Source organism: Schistocerca gregaria, unplaced genomic scaffold (assembly GCF_023897955.1).
Source record: "Schistocerca gregaria isolate iqSchGreg1 unplaced genomic scaffold, iqSchGreg1.2 ptg000668l, whole genome shotgun sequence".
Lineage (NCBI taxonomy): Eukaryota > Metazoa > Arthropoda > Insecta > Orthoptera > Acrididae > Schistocerca > Schistocerca gregaria.
The window spans coordinates 24,637-43,617 of NW_026062051.1; the positions used below are offsets into that span (position 1 = coordinate 24,637).

At 56.8% G+C, this 18,981-nt stretch overlaps 4 protein-coding genes across 5 annotated transcripts; 2 read left to right on the top strand and 2 right to left on the bottom strand.

Moving 5' to 3' along the window:
• The first annotated feature begins 231 nt into the window (after positions 1-231).
• LOC126318452 (uncharacterized) lies at positions 232-3,742 on the top strand. Of its 2 annotated transcripts, XM_049993394.1 has the most exons (5): positions 232-363; positions 438-535; positions 614-698; positions 767-855; positions 985-3,742. In XM_049993394.1, the coding sequence occupies exons 1-5, from the start codon at positions 274-276 to the stop codon at positions 3,506-3,508; spliced, it is 2,886 nt and encodes a 961-aa protein (XP_049849351.1). In that variant the 5' UTR covers positions 232-273; the 3' UTR covers positions 3,509-3,742. The 2 variants fall into 2 exon arrangements, with proteins under 2 accessions (XP_049849351.1, XP_049849350.1); XM_049993393.1 differs by having other exon boundaries at positions 266-363; positions 767-3,508.
• LOC126318453 (uncharacterized) lies at positions 3,707-6,684 on the bottom strand. Its single transcript, XM_049993395.1, has 2 exons — positions 6,616-6,684; positions 3,707-6,507 (listed from the first exon to the last, which is right to left on the bottom strand). Exons 1-2 carry the CDS (start codon positions 6,620-6,622, stop codon positions 3,773-3,775), a joined length of 2,742 nt encoding a protein of 913 aa, XP_049849352.1. The 5' UTR covers positions 6,623-6,684; the 3' UTR covers positions 3,707-3,772.
• Positions 6,685-7,106: 422 nt separating this feature from the next.
• LOC126318425 (uncharacterized) lies at positions 7,107-8,798 on the bottom strand. Its single transcript, XM_049993363.1, has 3 exons — positions 8,734-8,798; positions 7,356-8,578; positions 7,107-7,288 (listed from the first exon to the last, which is right to left on the bottom strand). The coding sequence occupies exons 1-3, from the start codon at positions 8,784-8,786 to the stop codon at positions 7,107-7,109; spliced, it is 1,458 nt and encodes a 485-aa protein (XP_049849320.1). The 5' UTR covers positions 8,787-8,798.
• Positions 8,799-8,911: 113 nt separating this feature from the next.
• Positions 8,912-10,518, top strand: LOC126318454 (ribosome assembly factor mrt4-like). Its single transcript, XM_049993396.1, has 5 exons — positions 8,912-8,973; positions 9,147-9,330; positions 9,399-9,489; positions 9,557-9,844; positions 9,923-10,518. Exons 1-5 carry the CDS (start codon positions 8,949-8,951, stop codon positions 10,025-10,027), a joined length of 693 nt encoding a protein of 230 aa, XP_049849353.1. The 5' UTR covers positions 8,912-8,948; the 3' UTR covers positions 10,028-10,518.
• The last annotated feature ends 8,463 nt before the right edge of the window (positions 10,519-18,981 follow it).

The following is an 18,981-nucleotide window of genomic DNA, read 5'->3' on the forward strand; positions in this document are numbered from 1 at the left end:
TGTCCATCGCTCTCTGTTCCCAGGTTCGTGTTTTTTTTTTCAAAACGGCTGGCCAATCAAGATGGCGTCAGCGCAAAAGTTAAATCGCGCGAAAACTCCAATTTATGAATTTTCTTCGTAATTGCTCTGCTGGCAGGGAGTCAGGGAAGGATTTACCTTTTGTTTAGGAAATATTCGATATTTCTAGTAAACTATTTGCAAATGAATGCCAATCGCGCGGCTTTGATTCTCAATTCTCTCTAACTCTCGGCATAAATTAGGGCGCTCTTCGTCATGGACTTTTTTGATTCGGTGAAGAGATTCCTAGGTGTCAACAGCATCCATCAAGGAAAGCTGACCGAAGGCCATTTCGACGTTTCGATTGTATGGAAGATCACGTTCTGCTTTTCTCTCAATGTCGAATTCTGTTGTTGACTCCCTCCGGTGCGTTGTTTTAGTGTGGCCACTTCGGACTACTGTCAGGCCCGACGTGCATGTTCTACGACGGACAAAATGGTTTGGTTTTCACTGCCTCAAAAAACCACTTTCTGAAAATGTGCGTGAGAGACGGAGGGATTAGATAAGGGAAAAAGCGGTTCGACCTGACCGTCATTGCCATAAAAAAAATTCTAAGATACGGGCGACAAGGAGTAGAGATTATGCTAAGGACGAATGAAGAATTCGGTGCAATAAAAGGTTTGTTTTTTGTGCCACGAACGGTACGATTTTTTTTTTCGATTTCTCCGCGTACGAGTTTGGGACGCCTGACCCCTCTTCGACGCAAAAGACTTATCTGTTGGTCAGATACGAAAAGTTCATTGAAACATGGAATCTGTGCTTGAAGGAGCCACACGTATCATTCAGCTTCGACCATTCGTACGTATCTCTATTCTTTCTTCTACTTCCCCCAAATTGTTTCCTGATATACACATGTACTGACTCGAGGACCGATCGACGCGCCTTTCGGGGAGAAACCGAACGCACGGATGCGCGCGCGCAATATAGAATCACCTGTATGAGCTACGCGGGGTCCGAGCCATCTCTCTACGTCGGCTTAGCCAATGGAGACGTGAAAGTTATCAACACATCGAATTGGACGCTGTCCACGTACATGGTGGAATTCGCGGATGCGGGTCTTCCGGAGAAGTTGACGAAAGACGCGGTCGCGGCAATACTGCCCAACCCAGACAAGAAGGAGCTGTTGTTGATCGGGTATTCGTGCGGGGTCATCAACGAGTGGAACTTCTTCGACAGGAGGGTTCGCAGATCGTACTATGTACGCGAGGGGTTGACGACGCTGGCGTGGGCTGAGAGGGGAGAGAGGTTCTTGTCCGGATATCAAAACGGAGAAATCTGGTCCTTCAAAAAAAAAAAAAATACAGCGGATGAGAACTTTTCGTTTGGAAGCATCCTCGAATACCGCCTTTCCAGCGTCAGAAATCTGGAATATTGCAAGTACAAGGGCGACCACGTACTCGTCTATCTAGTAAATACGGACGGTATCGACCGAGTGATGGTCGCGGGCGCGAAAAGTCCAGGTACCGCCACCTTTCTTCGCCTTGCAGACGGGCCGAGTCAATCTCGCCAGGTTTCGGTTTGCGACTCCAAGTGCGTGCTGAATGACCAAGGCGAGCTCGTCGCCGTACTGGCGTTGCTCTCTAACGGACAAGTGAAGTGTGCTGAGCTGTCAGAAGGGGTGGAGGCACCATCGCTATGCACCACCGTCGCGATGGAAGATTCGATGAAAGTGGTGCTCTCCAAGTCTTTTGTGGTCTCCGAGACGTTTTTGCAATACTTGGCGACTTTTTCGAACCTGTCTCCGGTGAATGGGGCCTACATCGAACAAGTGTGCATGTTTTCTAAGCCGGACGCCCCGATTGCTCATTCGAACGCGACGCGTCGATTGCCGGTCGTCCTGATATCGGTCTACAGCAACAAGATGGTCTATTTTTGGCAGGTCGTATCGGAGTCGCAAATGTTCCCGATATACAAGATAGAGTTTCCGGCGCTAAAGCACGAGCGCATCAGTGTGATGAACTTTTGTCCTCATTCCCTGGTGCTCATTTTCGGGACGTCAAGAGGACGGGTCCTCGTGTACAGGTTTTCTGTAGAGCCATGCGACTTGGCGCCGTTCGCCTATGACGAGGAGGAGTCGGCCGGATACGCTGACCTCTTCAAGGAAGAAAAACCAAACACCGAGGAAGACGAGTCGTCTTTATCTGACTCTGCGAAGGAAGAACAACCAGACACCAGTGATCGACTGTTCTCTGTTCAGCCCGCCGGATTCCAAGTCGCTCTGAGTCTCGAACTGCGATCTGCAATCGAGTACATACTATTCGAAGTCGGTCTGAACGCGCTGCTCGTGGGAGCAGCAAACGGCGTTTTGCAGATATATTGCGTCACGGTCGCGGGCGTTCGAAGGCTTTGGTCGGAAAAATTCACGAGTCCCGTCTCAAGCGCCCGTTTCATGCGCGATCGCGGACGCCTATCCTTACTTCTCGGGTTCAGAAGCGGATTGATCGTGTGTGTCGACATGGAAGAACAAAAACCAAACGCGATTCTAACCAAAAAACGAGAAATCGCCGACATCCAAATTCTATGCGAACGAGGATCAATCATCGGAATACCCAAAAAATTGCAAGAAAACTCCATAGCGGAATCTTTTCAAGGCAGCCCTTCGCCCGTCCCGTACTCCAGGCAAACCAACACCAACAAAGACCCCGCGCAAGTAAACCTCGATGCCAATGAACCACGCTCCTGGTTCGCGTTCGACAACGATGATGACTCTTCGCCGACCTGTTCCAGAACCAAATTTGTTGTCATACACACATTCAACGACCTGACGATCTGTCGCCTGACCGATCAGAAGCTCCATCCGATTTCTCAGATCCAATACCGAGTACCCATCAAGGCCATTCATAACGTTTCCACCGAAGTCAGGGCCGGAAACTCGTCCACAGTCGAGCACGGACTGCTGGCGCTCGATCTGAACTCGGACATCTATATCTGGAGCCTCATGGACCTGAGCGCAATCACGCCCGAAGAAGGCATCTCGCTGAAGAAAAAGTACCAGGTCGCCGGAATTTCCTCTCCAAAGATCGAGCTATGCTCTGTCCTAGAGAGCGGCAGGATGTTCTATCACACCGAGAACCACGAAGTCTACGTCGTCGAGCTGTTCAGAAGCGACCTCAATGAAGAACAGTTGTACATGATCAAAATGAAAGCCATTTTTAACGAAATTGCATACAGGCAAAACTCTCCCGAAGAAGACCAACCGGCCAAAAAAATGCAATCGCTGTTCAAAAACAGGCGCAAAAAAGATGTCAACCTGTCGACCATCTTCGGCGCTACCAACATCGTCGCCGACGGAGGAGAGGTAAAGTCCATCCTGGCAGAAAACATGCAAAAATTGGCCGATCGAAAAGAAAAAGTATTGACACTCAGCAACAAGACGAGCGAATTGGCCGACAACGCGGGAGCGTTCGCCGCGTTAGCAAGAGGGTTGTCTTCCGCGCATAGCGAATATTAACTGTGCCCCTGGTGGCGAGATAATACAAGCAAGAGAAAAAATGTGTACAAAATACATCGCACAAAAAAGAGCGCATGTCGGCGCGACTTTGCCCCGGTGAGCCCCACACAGTCTATCACATTTCGGAAGCGTTCGACATCCGTAGTCGAATAGACAGCCAGTACATCCTTTTCTTTCTCTCCTGCAGAGAAAAATGAATATTGATGTAAAATGAAAATATTTTTAACGCGTGAACACGAAATTATGTACTCAAAATTCTGAACGCTACGTCTGCGCCTTTTTTGGCTCTTGCTGGACGCCTTTTCCAGCCACTTCTTCGAATTGGGCCAACCAATCTTCTATTTGGGCGCGAATCTGCACGGACTCTTGTTTGGAATTCTCGTGGCTCTTGTAGAATGCGTTGATGTCTTCCATTTTCAGATTCAGTTCTTCGGCGAGAAACTCAGCTTCGGGGCTGTTCTGCTCCACGTTCTCGATCTTCTTGATGCCTTGTTGGGCCTCGCCGACTTTTCGTACGTATTCGGAGATGAGGGACGGATCGATTTTTTTTGGCAAATTCGGATTTCCTTCGCTGTCAAAAGAGACGCCCATCTTTTTGAACAGGTTCACAAAAGAGTCCATGTCGTGCTGGATACCGCTGACTGCATCTTGAGCTGAGGAGTGCTGCGCGGACCCGAATGAGGAGCCGCCTTGAGTTAGTTTGTCGAACTGAGAAGCGAGATCAGTCATGCGTTGAGTGAATTCCTGATCCGAGGAGCCAGAGGGCTCAAACGACTTGGAATAAGAGGAGCCGGCGAGTTTCATGACGGACTCGTAACCCTTCGCATTTTGGTCGTTTTTGAATGTTGAGTAGAAGTCGTTCGCTTCATCTGGTCTTCCCATTGCATACAGTACAGATACGCGTCCCATTTTGGCCTCTTCATCTTTGGGATCCGATTTTATGGCATCGTCGAAGCACTTCAGGGACTCCGAGTGCCGTCGGAGAGTTTGGAGGGCGAATCCCTTGTTGATGAGAGCCTTGGTGTGAGAAGGATCGACTTGAAGTATTTTGTCCAGCTGATTGATGCATTCATTCGTGCGGCCGAGGCCTTGGTAGCAGTTGCTCAGGTACAGTCTAGCGTTTTGGTAGTTTGGATCCAGGTCGAGGCAACGTTCGAAGGATTGAATGGCCAAGTTCCATTGTCTGAGCTCCAGTTCGCACCGACCTTTGTTGTACCAGGCATCGAACGACATGGGGTTGATTTGCGCGGCCCGAGTGGCCATCTTGACGCCCTTGGCGTAGTTCTTCGTGTGAAAGCAGGCGGTACTCTGGCCGACGAGAGCGAGCAAAAAGGACGGATGAATTTCCAAAGCGAGGTCGAACGCCGCCTCAGCATCTTTGTAGCGGTTCTGAGAGATCATGATTTCAGCGTACACGATCCAGCCGAGGCGGTGATTCTGGTTCAGACAAAGTGCCCGGGATACGGCGTTCAGAGCATCTTCGTGTTGCTCGACTTGGAGCAATATGACCGCCTGATAAATATAAGGCTCCGGATAATCCGGATATTTCCGGATTAAGTCCACCAAAATATCGGCGGCTTCCAGCACTTGGTTGAGTTCAATCATGATGGAGGCCTTAACAACTAGGGCTTCTGGGTCGTGTGGGGATAACGTGAGCCCAGAATCGATGGTCGAAAGGGCGTTATCGAGGGCGCCCGTTTCTAGAAGAACTTTAGCCTGGAGAATATAAGCAGGTAGATAGTTGATGTCGGCTTCCAAGGCATCCTGGCAGTGTTTGAGGGCCTCTCGCATTTTGCAGTTTCCGCGCGCGATGCATCCCAGCAAAAAGTATCCTACAGGGCTGCTTTTGTCCAGTTGGAGAGCATAATTTGCGCATTCAGTCGCCTTTTCCCACATGCTCATTTCTATAAGGGCCATTGCGCGGATGTAAAGATTCGTTCGCAATGCCTGCCTTTCTCGATAGTTGAGCGAGGAGCCCGAGGTGAAGCGATCAAGGAGACGAGCGTAGACAGCTTGGGAGCGGTCAATGACAAGTTGCGGGTATCCCTTGTCGATTAGGCGCCGTGCGGATCGTTGGATATTTTCGTTGATAGAGGCCTGATTATTATCTGGACATGCGACGCGAGAAGCAGGTGCTAGGAGAGGAGAAGCAAGGATTTCATCGATTATCGATTCGTCGGTCGCGCGTTTTTCGTTTTGGCGAACGGACCCGTAGGATCGGTTCGCTTCTTCTTGGCGCATGTAGTTGGATGCCTCTTCCAGAGAGATGGAGGGGATCGGGGGTGGATCCGAAGCGGTGGAGTCGGGTGGTTGCCTTATGCGGAGCGAAGCTTTTTGAGTCGTCGCAGGAAAGAGGAGTTTAGAATCGATTAGACTGTTGCAGTGGCTTTTTTCTCGATAGAATTTCAGCTCAGACGGCGGCTGAGATTCTGAGGATTGGGGGGAATTCGGGGTTTCGAGAAGCTTTCTAACTGATTCAGGAAGACGGAGACAAAGTTCTTTTGTCTGCTTATTGTAATAGTAATAAATATTGCTAACTGATTTGACTCGGTACCAACTCGTCTTAGAAATTCGACTGATGGACGCCGGATCTAAAGATGGCCCGTTTCTCGAAGCAGAATTTGCTCCATCTGAAGCGGTTACAGGCCGCTTCTCGTCGGTGCTGCGCGCCTTCTTGGTCCCTGACGCACAAGAGAATTTGGATCCGTCAATGCGCGGGGTCGGTTGAACCTGCGGGTCTGGGGCACCTCGCGAGACCCGAGCCCCGGAAGAGTCGGGCGGCTCACTCATGCCCGGGCGGGGGGGCACCGAGTAAGTGCAGGATCTTTTTTGTGTGGACGCGGAGTTCCACTGACCGCGCAGAGTCCGCCTGCATAGACTGAGCTGAGACGCGTTTCGAGCTTCTGGCCTTTTCGCGAGCCGCAGGCCATTCCGGATTGGGTCGACGGCCGACTTGGCCCCCGCAGAAAAGCAGCCGAGCACGCAGATGTGTAAATTCACTGAAAAAAAGGGCGGAAATCGCGAGTGATACAGGAGCGATCGGCGCATGTCAGACTGGGGGTCATATATCGAACGGAACGCCTTGCCAGCACCGGCAACGAACATACAGAACATGGCAGAAATACAGATGACATAACCTGAGAGGGTCGCACTCGAGGAGAGTCAGGAAAATGTGTACGAGGAACGAACGTCAAACATTTTTTTTAAAAAAAAATCATCGCCTCTCGGGCGACCTTTTTGGTGGCCGCCGTCTCCGCCGGGGAATTCGGTCTGCGAATAGCGAGTCCCTACGTCTTTGCGCGGTTCTCTGAAAAATTGACATTTTTGAGGCATGTAACAGAGCCACCCCATACATAGGGGAGGTACCAAATCTTTCTCGGTGTGACGTATATCGGTTGTACCGAACCACCGACTCGCCGACGCATGGCGGCGTTTTCTGGAACGTTTTAGAACGCTTCTCGGACGGCTGTATCAACGACAGGCTATGTTCAAGCAGGTCGTCTTCTATTGCGTCCTTCAACGAGGAGATGCGCGAGAGCACGACGGTCCCGGCGCTTCTTTTTTTTTTGCATTCAGCGCAACCAGGTGGCCCCCCCCCTCAGCTGATGTCAAGGCGAATCGGATAGCACTCGAGAGTGCCGAGGTCCATAAGCACGATTGTCTTGGTAACTCGAAAAGATGGTACGGCGAGGAGTCGGACTCGCTGACCCTCTGCCCCTCGGAGGAGTTTTGTTTGAAACTTATTGCAACAGCCCATGAAATAGACGTGCGGGCAGCGATCTGCGAGGGGTTACTGAAGTTAGTGACACATGCGTACAAAATGTTATAAAAAAAAAAAAAAACTTGCCTATGACAAACGGGTCGCCCGAAGCAAAAGGAAAGCTGCTCAGAGTGTCTGGAGCAGTGGGAGCCATATGTCGCCACTCGAGCGTTTTTTGTAAGAATTCTGCTTCCGCGGCCTCGGCGTCGCGAAAAAGCATACAGCGAAGCGCGTCTTCGAAGGGCTGTCCGGAGTGGCCGAGGAGTGAGAGGCCATCTATGGTGACCTCGTGTGGGTTTGTGACGAGATGTAGAGTAGGGTTCTTGGTGGCGGTGGGAAAGAAGCAAGGATGCAGGGGTCTCTGAGGGAAGGAATAGTTGCTGGGATCATTTGGTCCGGGCATGACATCCACATCTAAAGTTGAAGACAGAGCAAAAAGCCATTCATCTAGTTCTGCCAAGGTGGTTTGAAGGTGCAATTTTTCGGTTTGGGCCGTTTTTTTCAAGCAGGATTTCGAGGCGACTTGAACGTCCGCTTTTTCTTCTTCTCGGTAAGTGACGTTTCCGACCAAAATTGCGCGAACAATTTTAGACAAAAACTTGAGCTCCTGAGCCGATCCCAAATGCCCGTTCAGATAGTCCGCCAAGACCTGATTGCGCAACGGGTTAGAGTTGGGATCGCCGAAGCCGAGATCAGACAGAAAGGCAACGAACGACCGGCATGAAGTCAGTCCGGAAACGGGCGGTTGTAATGGCATTCCAGGCACGACGATGCGCTTGACTTCGAAGGATCCATCCGCAGCTATTTTGCCAAAAACGCCCACCACCAATCCAGTCAAGAAATCAGAGGAAGAAAGCGTGCAGCCAGACAGTTTGACTCGACCTGTCTCGTCTTCAAGAAACAACTGGTCGTCGTTACTGATGAAGTTCTGCTTAATGGACACTTGAAGGATCATGTTCGTCGCTTTGTACTCATCCAAGACGCTAGGACGGTGGGCCATGTTCTTGACGATCGTGCCGATAACATAGACATCTGTGTGGGACGTCAGGTTCAAAATCCGCTCTTGAATGAGCGAAAAATCGCTCTTCAGGTCAAGAATCCGCTGTTTGATGACGGGACGTAGCGCCTTCGCGCGATATAAATACATATGGTAGTATTGGTGGCCCAGGTGTTTGGATTCCATAAAGAAGCGGCCACCTCGCAATTCGACCTCGACGAGCGGTCGGTCGAGAGTTTGAAGCGCAACTGCTGACGTCTCCTCCAAAGAGATTGGAGGACCACGCATCCAGTCGTCGGCGTTGGCACTCAGGCTTTTCAAACAGAGGTTAGTCCAGCACTGCCTGCATCCAACCCGTAGGGCGTCAAACAAACCGTGTCTCTCAGAGGCAACGACGCTGTTGTACGTCCAAAAAGTTTTTTCAAACGCCAAACTTTGAGGAAGCGCCCCCTTGTCGCGCGCACGTACGCCTCACTCGGCCTCTCTGGATCGTACGCGGAAACGCTTCCATATGCACTCATCGAGGCAACAAAGGCAAACTGAAAAAAGGTGCTGCATGCCCCACAAAGTTGAATCAAAAAAAATTTTTTTAGTGCATATGTGTAGCATACGAATATTTTTTTAGACTTTTATTTGGGCTTGTCAAGCCACGCACATTGCGCGACTTGTACCGCTCGTTGACCATGCCGCAAAAAAGAAGAAACAACGGTACGACAACGGGGGAACCTGCGCGCTGAACTTTCCATCCGCGCCCCGCCATATCCGGCAAGCCGATCACCCCGATCAAGAAGAGACGCGCCACGCGAATCGACCGAGTCCGTTCCGTACTCTCCGAATCCCTTGTCATGACGGCCGCTGACTTTTTTTTTTTTGTGCGCAAGACGATGTCCGAGTTGTGTTGAAAAAAATACCTAAGAGGACTAAAGAGGACAAGGTAGAGCTGGTACAACGAATTCGCCAGGCCATTCCAAATTTCGACTATGTCTACGTGCTTGGATTCCAGAACGGCGCCAACGCCCTTATAAAAGCGGCAAGAAAAAGGTGGAAGGACGAAGGAAACAATCGGTACGTACGCAACAAGCGAATACGTTCCTCCCCCTGACGCACTCCGCTAATCGGTCAAAAATTTCAAGGTCGTTCTTTGGTAAACAAAAAATTTTGGCTCTGGCGCTGGGAAAGTCCGAAGAAGACGAGCTGCTTCCCGAATTGCATAAATTGACAGCTGTACGCCATGCCGTTCACGCGCTCGTACCTATCCCGCACCGAAGCTAACCGGCCTCACGGCAAAAAGAGCCTGGGAGGAGACTCCTGCTTGCTACTGTCGACGAGTCCAAAGCACGTCCTGCTAGAGCAATTCGACTCCCTCGTTCAGACGACGTTCGCCCGTCCCGGTGAGATTGCCACCGAGGATGTGAAGCTAGATGAGGGCTTGCAGCTGAATTTTTCGAACCCCGTGTATATCCTACTACACAAGATGGGGTGGCCCGTCAAAAAAGAGCAAGGCGTCGTCCAGTTGACCCAGAATTTCGATGTGTGCAGCAGGGGCGATGTCTTGACTCCAGAAAAGTGCAAAGCACTGGTACGTCGGCTTCTCCGCGGTCTCGGTTTACCCTCGCCGAGCAGAACTAACATGGCGTGTGAATTGCGGCAATTGCAGAAATTGCTTGGGAAAAAAATGAGCGAGTTTAGAATTTTTATAAAGGGCTACTGGCACGCCAACAAATTTTACGACGAATCGCGTGGCCTACGCAACGACAAATAAAATGATAGCAGCTAGCGCAGACCGAGACTTTTTTTTTTTTGAGGACGCGTTCTGTCCGCCAGATGGCAGGTCTCTTTTCTTTTTGTAGCGACTCTTCAGCACGTCAGCCGACGTTCTTTAGCTCCTCTAGGTACTCCATTCCGAGTATGCGGCTCAAGACCTGCACCGTGTCCGAGAACTCGAGTCGCTTGGCGAGTTTCAGCCGGAGGTGGCAGTTGTCTAGCTGTTCCAGAAAGACCCTCATGTTGGCCAGTATCGAGCTGTTTTTGGTTTTGGAGTTTCTGATTTGCTCGGCTATCTCGACGAACAGAGGGCCCGCGTCGAAGGAGAAGTAGGCGCGAAGCTCGAACCAGTAAGAGAGGTTTCCCCTGACGACGACTTGTTGGTAAACGGGCATGACCCAGTTTGGGCGAGAGAGCAGGTCGTAGGACGCGGCCACGATGATGGCGGACGAGAAGTCCGGACAATGGACGAGGAACGATTGCGCTTGATGTTTTTTCAAAAGGAGGATGTGTGTGTCAGGGATTCGAAATTGCAGTTGAATCAAATGCGAGGTGTCCAGACACTTTCTGTTCAAGTTGTAGGCGTTCGCCTTCGCGTAGTAGGTTGAGGCTTCGAGGAAGCAGTCCATCGCGCTCAACAACGCGCGGGCGCTGAGGCGTTTTTCGGTGCTCTTGACCAATGCCGAGCCGTTTTCGTACAAAACGTCCGCGTACTCTCTGTACATACGGAGCCGCAAGAAGAGCGGCCTCAGCTTGTCTATGCACGCGGGGTACGACCTGAGGTAGTTGTAGAGATACAGTCGGAACTCCAGCAGAGCTTCGCCGCGCTCGAGATGGAGGGAGACGCTATCCGAGAGCGGTTCGAGGCGGCCGACTTCGACCAGGACGTCAAAAATTTGTCTGAGTCGAGCGTATTGTTTCGTGCCCATGAAGACGCGCACGAGGCACCTGAATTCTTCTCTCTTGACGTAGCGCGGAACGCATTCTCGCACTATGTAGGCGAGTAGCTCGTTCTGCCTCTGGGTGTTTTGAGAGAATTGGTAGCTGAGGAACGCGTACACCAGCAGGTCGGACTCGACGCGACAGGAGGTCGTCAGCGCCGAGCCCTGCAGTTTCAGCAGTTCGTCGCCCAGGAGCAGGCTTTGCCCGTCCGCGAGGGACAGGAACTCCAGAAAGCGGGCGTCGCTGCAAAAGTCGCTCAGAGGGTAGGACATGAGCGCGGCGCCGGCCGATTCGAGACAGGTTTTGGCGGGGCACAGATTGGCCGGCTGCAGGCTCGAGTTGCTGGCTCTCGAGGGCGGGACGAGGCCGAGGTCGGAGGCCCGCGCCAGTGTCGAGACAGGCGGCTCAAGAGGGCCGTTGCCGGTCGAGGCGTCGCAGACATTGGTCCTTCGAACTGCGGCTGTTTCGGGCGGTTTGGGGGTCGTTTCGTCCAGCTCGACCAGCGCTTCGAAGCAGAGGTGGGCCAACATCACGGCCACGCGCCCCGGGTCGAGCCTTTCCGAGGAGACGAATTTCTTGGCCAGAGGCACGCTAGCTGGCCCGGAGAGCAGCAGGCGCAGCAGGAGGGAGTAGGGGTCTTGGGAACAGATTGACTTGTACGTGGTTCGAAGCCGCGTACAGACCTCGTATCTGATGAGGACGGCGTTGCACTCGCTCTTCGCGTAGACCGACAGAGAAGTCAGTTGCTCGAGCAGTTCGAGGACAGAATCGTTGTTGTCGACGGGGCGTCTGGGTTGGTCCAGTCGCTCCAGTTCCTTGGGAACGCAGATCGGGCCGTCGGGGTCTCTTGAGGCCAGAGATAGCATCGCCTGATAAAGGTGCAGTTCCCTCGAAGCGCTATGCAGCTCCGACGCCACCGCGACCGCTTCGGGTAGTCCTTTCGTGGTCAGAGCTGTGGCCACGATCGATTCGAGCATGTCCTGGTCCACGTTGACCAGATCGTCTCCATGAGCCTCGAGCGCCTTCGCTCCGCGTTGGCGCGCGCCGACGCCGCGCAGAGGAGGTGTTGGCGCGGGCGCGGGGCCGCCGCGCCCGGTCGTCGCCTGCTGCCGCACCAAGAGCGAAATCTGCAGCATCCGGCGGTCGATGATCTCTAATTGGCCGGGCGGGACGCGAGCCTCGTCCGGGAGGCGCGCCGCCTTTTCGCCGTGGACACCGTCGAGCCAAGAGCGAGCCGTCGACAGCAGCCGGGTCAGCTGGTCGGCCTTGTCCTCCATTGAATCCAGCGAGAAGTAGATCGAGCTGTAGGGGCTGTCGCCCAGCTCCGGGACGCCGCGAGCTCGGTGCGGGCCGTACTCGGCAGCGAAGAGGCCCCAGAAGTGCTCGGACAGACTCAAGAAAAATTTCCCCGCCAAGTCCGGGCGACAGGCGCGATCCAAAAACAGAGCGTGGCACCGGCTCCAGACCCCCGCCTGCTGCTCGGCCGAGCGACGCCCCAGACTCTTGCCCAGCCTCTTGCGCAGCGCGAAGTCCAGCACGATCCTCTGCGCCTCCAGCACGATCAGCGGCTGGACCGAGGACCGGTGAAACGCCGCGTATTCGTAGGCGTCCTCGAAGAGGCCGAGATCGACCAAGAGGTTCAGGACGGCTTGGTACCTCGGCGCCGGGTCGCGGGCGTAAGGCGCGCGGCCCTCGTCCAAGATCGAGTTCTGAAGTCCGGTTTTCTCGCACAGAACCAGGTCGTAGTACATCGGCAGGTATTCGGGCGAGAGGTTCGAAGCCGCCAAGAGGCGAAGCAATTCGCGACGCTCGAAGCGGCTTTTGGGCGAATTGGCGCGACCGCTCAAAAGTTGGTCCAAAATGTCCAGGACGAGCGCCCTGGTCCAGGAGAGACTGCCGATCGACAGAGCGGCGCCTTCGCCGCGCGCGCCGGCCAGACGCGTCGACAGCCTCGCGAAGAGCTCCGAGGCGTCGCGGTAGCGGCGCTGCTGGAACGCCTGGACGGCGGCGGAGAACGGGAGCAAGGGGTGAGTCGGCTCGAACATGTCGAGGGCGGGGACCAGGTAGCGAGACTGGCCCAGCAGGTGCAGCGACGCGACGCATTCGCGCGCCAGCCCGAGCGGGTCCGGGGGAGTCGAGAGGGGCGCGAGCAGGCGCTCGAGGAGCGAGTTTCGGTCGCGAGTCGGTTCTCCCGCCGCCTCGAGTGCTGGGAGCGCCGCGAGAGCCCTCCTCGGCGCCGGAGGCTCGCCGCGGGCCGGAGACTCGCCGCACAGCAGGTCCCGCCAGGGCACCGAGACGCGCAGCCAGGCGACGAAACAGTCGACCGCGGTCGCGTCCGGAAACGAGGCCGAAACGACGACCAGAAGCGGGCACCGGTGAGCGAGCGCCAGGCTCAGCGCCGCGCGTCCGGGGTGCGAGGGCGAGCGCGTCGAGCCGCTGAGCGCGCAGGCGAGCTTGAGCACGTCGCGAGAAGTCAGACTGCGGGGAGAGGCGGGCGAATCGCGCGAGTCGCTCGAGAGGCGCGCGGCCAGCTCGACTCGGTACGCCTCGCCCGGCTCGATCGAGTAGCACAGGTCGTCGGCGGGCTTGAAGCAGAGGCGCAGGTGCTCGCGAAGCGACGGCCGGTCGAAGGAGGAGGCCAATTCGAAGACGCGGTCCGTCGGATAGCCGAAGTTTTGGGCGTAGAACAGCAACGAGGCCCAGTCGTTGCTCGAGGCCATCTGCGCCATGGGCTGAGACGGGAACGCGTTCCTCCGAAGGACGCTGAATCGCACGAACGGCTCGTAAGCGAGTGCCAGTTCGTCGCTTTGCGTCCGTTCGCCGTGTCGTTTTGCGCGCGTCGTCTCCTCGGCCGCCATTTTCAACAGGCTCGCGACGTGCTTGGCCGAAGTCGCGTCGCCCGCGCCGCCTATTGGTTCGAGCGCCAGCGCCAGCCGGCGCGCGAGCTCGCCGAGGTCGACCGAGCCGGAGCAGCCGGAGCGGCCGTCCTCCGAGCGGTAGACGCTCCGTTCGAGCCACCGTCGAAGCTCGCTCTTCATGCGGGCGCCGGCGCCCCGGCGTTCCGACAGGTACCGCAAGAGCAGTCGGAACGCCGACGCGTCCGTCTTGAGCGGCGCGCAGTCCAGGCCGCAGAGTTGCAGGAAGACGCTGCAGGCGAGCAGCAGGTCCTGGTCCAGGGCCCGGCGATAGACCAAGTTTCGCGAGATGCGCTCGAGGTCCGCGCCGCCGCCGCCGCGCGTCAGCTGCTGAAACGCCCTGAACGGCTGATACTTCAACAAGTAGAAGGTGACGTCGGGCGCGTCCTCCATCCTGAACCCCTCAAAGCAAGCCGCGTCGAACGGCGCGGGCCAACAGCGCGGACGCGAGCAGCAGGCGCCGCCCGCCGACCGCTCGTCGCCGTCCGGCGCGAACCGAGAGTAATCCAAAATCGAGATCGAGCGCTCCGAATAGACGCTCCGCAGCAAGTAGAGCAGGTTTATGTCCCCCCTCGACGAGCACACGTCGTAGTGGCGCTCCGCGCGGCAAACGAGGCCGGCCGACGGGCTCGGCGCCGCCGACGAGCGAAAAACGGCCGAGCGGATGTGCGCGTAGCCCCGCAGCAGTCGAGCGAGACTTCGCTCATCTATGTACCACGCGCAACTCGCCGCGCACTCGGTGCAGCCAATCAGCGACGTCGGCGCGTAGGCAAGCGTCGACAAGAGCATCAGGGGCCTCTCCTCCGGCCCCCCGAGGCTCTCAATCATGTCGGAAACCGAAGCCGGCCGCCGGTCGAGCTGCAACACCATCGCCGCGTTGTACAAACTCGCTTCGAACGTGGTCTCCTCCGACCGCATCGTCAGCGCGAACCCCACCCACGGAGGCAGGGCGTCCGCGCCCAGCGCGCTCGCCAGCTCGGCGACCTCTCGCGCGGTCCCGGCGAGGCCGTGGTGGCTCACGTAGGCCTGCAGCAGCTGCTGCGCCCTGTTTCGAACGCAGAACTCGACGAGCGCCAGCCGCGTCGAATCGCACCAACCGCCCGCCCCGCGCTCCGGCGACGCGTCCCCCTCTCGAGCGCCAAACAGCCGGCCCGTCTTGGCAAGGCGGTGCAGGCGCAGGCGCTCCGAGCGCCGCTCGAACGGCAAAAAACACCGCTCAGACGCCAACCTATTCAACACGATCTCTCTCGCGAACGGAACCAGGCTCGAGGCGCTCTCCGAGAGAGCCTCCATAAACAACTCCCGCCTCGCCCGTCCGGCGGCGCCGTCCGTCGACTCCAACGGCAAGAACGACGAGCCGGCCCAATCCACCAACCTCCTCCAGTCGTTGCGAGCCGCCAAATAATCCACCGCCACCCGCACGTGCTCCTCGCTCTCGTCCAACACATCCAGGTCGCAGAAGGGCCAGTTCGAGCCTCGCAGAAACAGACCGTCCAACAGCAAGCGGGGAACAATCGAAAAATCCGCCAGCCTCCGCTCGTGAATCCATCGCACGCGGAGATACAGCGCGCAGGCGCCCCCCTCCTCCGCTCCACCAACCCCCCCCCCCCCCCCTCCAACCGACCACTCCTCGCCTCAATCAACCCCTCGATGTCTCCGTCCAGCCCCGGCAACTCGTCGTCCAGCTCCTCGCACTCCACGCTGCGCGAGGACGCCTCGTTCGCCGCTCTCTCCCGCCCGCCCGAGCCGCTCGCGTAGAGCGCCTCCAGCGTCCTGACGAACTCCAGCGTCCGCCTCTCCTGCTCGTCGAAACACCGACCCTCTTCCAGGCGCGACAGCGCGGTCCGGCGAAGCCGCCGGTTGATCGTGAGGCGCGCAATGCACCTCAAGTGCTCTCCCAGCTCCTCTCCGAGCGAATCCACCACCCTCTTTGCGAGCTCCAACCGGCCGCGCCGGACGAGCCCGTACACAAACACGTAGCCAAGTCGCCGCACGTAATCCAGAGACACCACCTCCTCGCCCCCCTCCGCCGCACCGCACCTCGCCCCGCGCCACCTCAGATACGCCAGCGCCGCGGACACGTTGTTGTCCAGCAAGCTACCGGCGACCACTTCGGCGCACTTCATCTCCTCCCAAACGCCGAAATAATCCCCAAAAGAAGCGACCACCTCCGGCGCCCGATCCAGCCCCCTTTCCAGCTCCTCCAGCTCCTCGCCGTAGCGAGGCCCCGCGCGCGCGAAGAAGCCCTCCTCCTCGCAAGACGCGCAATCGGACCGCCGAAAATTCGCCAACTCTACGTAGCTGTCTCTCAATGTCGCGACCATGTCGGAGTAACTCGCCATTTCCGCTCCCTCGCGCGACCCCCGCCACGCCTCCAACCTCCGCCTCCTTGCGCGCCATGATCCCAGTTATGTACGACATCGCTATTCGGAGCAGCCGGACGCGAAACTCTTCGCTCTGCGCGCGAGGCTCCACCACGCCGTCTCTCACAAACGAGAGAATCGCCTCGCAAGCCTCGATTCTCTGGCTCCCCTCCAGCTCGCTCAACGCCGCCTCGACGATTCCCGGCTCGCCGCACCTCAGACCAACCCTCAGCGCGTTCAACCGAAGCGAGCGCCGGTCCCAGCCGTTCAGCTCGTACAACTCGTCGGCGAGCCTCGGATTCTCGAACACAATCAGCCTCTCGCCGAGCTCGAGCCGAGACTCCTCGCCGTCCACCCAACCCGGAAGAAACGCGTTCAGCCGCGCACCTCCGAAGTAATAAACCGCGGAGACCTGGCGATCCTCTATCGGCAAGACCGGCCCCCGCACGCAAGCCGTCGCCACAAGACCGCGCGTCGACATGTCGTAGAACGCAAACCAGTAGACCGGCTCGCGACCCCCCCCCCCTCCTCCGACGAACGCCTCGACAACGCAGCCAACTTCAGGGAACGCACCACAACCACGCTTCTCAACGCCACGAAAACGGAGCTCATCTCCACATCGCCATCCGGCTCCGGCGCGCACCCGACCACGTCTCCCATCCGCGCGTCCAACTCCAACTCCCCCCCCTCCCTCGGCACCAAGCCTCCTCCTCCCGCACCCTCGCCACCCCTCCAAAACTCCCGCCCCTCCGGAGAACGCTCCGCTTCGCCCAAAAACCCCACCACCGACGAACTCCACCCCGCGACCCACTCCGCGCCCTCCTCCTCCCTCGACGACCAACCCCCAACCAAACTCAGCGTCGTGGCGAACGTCTCTTCGACCGACTCTGCCCTAAACCTGTAGAACCTCTGTCGGAATTCTCGCCCAAACGCAGACGCGCCGGACCCAAAACACTCGTCCAAGCACACCACCCGCACGGCGCCCTCCGACAAGCCGTACAGGACCACGCGCCTCAGGTCCGCCGAGACGCTCATGCGGTCGAAGCCGGCGCCGCACCCCGCCAAGGTAACCAGGGGGAATAGGTGCATCGTCTCCAAGTGGTGGATCGAAACGTGCAGCTCCCCCCGGTAGCCCACCAGAGAAAAATACCAACCAGATTGATGCACGACCTCCAAAAGAGAAGAACCACTCGGGTTCGCAACGTGCGCCTCAAGGAACAAGCAGTCCCTCTCAAGACCCAAAACCCACATCCCGCGGCCATTTTGCGCGTAAACCAACAACCTCCCGCCTCGCGCGTCGCCGCCGGTCAGCCTTAGGCTCCGGAAGACGGCCGAGGCGTCTGTGTAACCCAGCACCCTGTTGTTAGTGCATTTTTTTTTTTTGCTAGCTGTCACACATGTCAACGATCGTCGAATAGCGTACCCGTCGACTGCGCTCGGTCTGAGCCCACCTCCGGCACTCCGGGAACCACGGCCGACAACGGGACCGAGTACTGAACTATCGTGAACACACACGTGCGATGGACGGCCACCGGCTCGTCCTCTCCGAAGCGCAGGACGGCCAGCCTGTCGTCCGGCAGAGAGGACGCCTCGGGCTCCTCCGCGGAACGCGGCTCTGTCTCGCCCTCGGCGGGCGAACGGAGAAAGCGGTAGATGAACAGAAACCGGTCCTCTGAGCTCAAAACGGCTAGAACGTACGCGTGGCTGTCCGAAGCCCTTTGAAAAAGACCGCTCGCCACCGTCACCCAGGCGAATCGAGACACGTCCCCTCACTTCGAACAAGAGCCTGTCCACCGAATCCGACGGACGGCGCGGGGACAGGTCAAACAGCCGCAATCCGCGGTCAGAGCCCAGCACCGCGAGGACGCGCTTGTCCGGGGAAAGCTGTCCCTCAATAGCTGGGCGCTCAACGCAGAAAAACGAACAGTCGCCGTAGTCCTTCAAGCAAACGGAAAACGCCGAAGGTGTCGAAACCGGTGCGCTCAAGACATGGTTCGAAGCAGGCATGAAATAACTTGAACTCTGTTAGGTCTAAAAAAGGACGCATCGACCTCGAGCACCAGTCGTCGGCGAGGCGTCGATCCCAAGCCCCACCTGGCGAAACGAGGCGAAGCTGCGTAAGTAAAGGCAGAGGTGAAGGCATCCGCGATGTCGAAAGAGTTTTTCTTGTCGCATACACGCAATTAACTTATCGACGCGAGAACGCTGCCAAAATTTTACAAACAACCTCGATAACCGCTGAGCCAACGGCAGACAGTCGAGTGCGCGCACCGAAGGTAACGAATAATTTCTTTGTGTGCATCCGCGTATTTCGTTCAGCTCAATAGAGAGAGCAGAACAACAGACTTTTTTTTTTTTTTTTCGTTGCCAATAGAGGCGGCGGGCCAACCCATTTTCCTATACGCGCGAAAAATAGGCGTGTCCTGCGCGTCCCGTCGTATGTACACCCGGTCCTCTTTTCGTCTCCCCTCGGAGAGAAGCTAACTTGTACGACGCGCACGCCTCGTCCCACCGATGAACTCCCACAAGGCGTAACCCTCCCCCCTCCAAAGCCCCCATGACCAACGCCTACCCTCCCCTGATAGTGTCGGCGTCCAAAAGGTATGGATCCTTCTTTGCGTTGGCGGGACACGCGGAAAGTGCCACTGCCCAGATCTTCGCGGTAGGAGGCGCAATCCCGACGCTGCTACGCTTGGATCCCACGCCCGACCCGGAACCCGCCGAAGAATCCG

Bases quoted from the DNA above. Each gene is read 5' to 3' on its own strand.
- LOC126318425 (XM_049993363.1), bottom strand. From the start codon at position 8,786: ATGAGTGCATATGGAAGCGTTTCCGCGTACGATCCAGAGAGGCCGAGT. The intron at 8,579-8,733 runs GTACGTGCGCGC...CTGTTTGAAAAG, and splicing joins CCAGAGAGGCCGAGTGAGGC to CCTGAGTGCCAACGCCGACG. The intron at 7,289-7,355 runs GCAAGTTTTTTT...AACCCCTCGCAG, and splicing joins GGGCGACCCGTTTGTCATAG to ATCGCTGCCCGCACGTCTAT.
- LOC126318454 (XM_049993396.1), top strand. From the start codon at position 8,949: ATGCCGCAAAAAAGAAGAAACAACG. The intron at 9,331-9,398 runs GTACGTACGCAA...AAAAATTTCAAG, and splicing joins AAGGACGAAGGAAACAATCG to GTCGTTCTTTGGTAAACAAA. The intron at 9,490-9,556 runs GTACGCCATGCC...CACGGCAAAAAG, and splicing joins AATTGCATAAATTGACAGCT to AGCCTGGGAGGAGACTCCTG.
- LOC126318452 (XM_049993393.1), top strand. From the start codon at position 274: ATGGACTTTTTTGATTCGGTGAAGAGATTCCTAGGTGTCAACAGCATC. The intron at 364-437 runs GTATGGAAGATC...GCGTTGTTTTAG, and splicing joins GCCATTTCGACGTTTCGATT to TGTGGCCACTTCGGACTACT. The intron at 536-613 runs GTGCGTGAGAGA...AAAAATTCTAAG, and splicing joins AAAAACCACTTTCTGAAAAT to ATACGGGCGACAAGGAGTAG.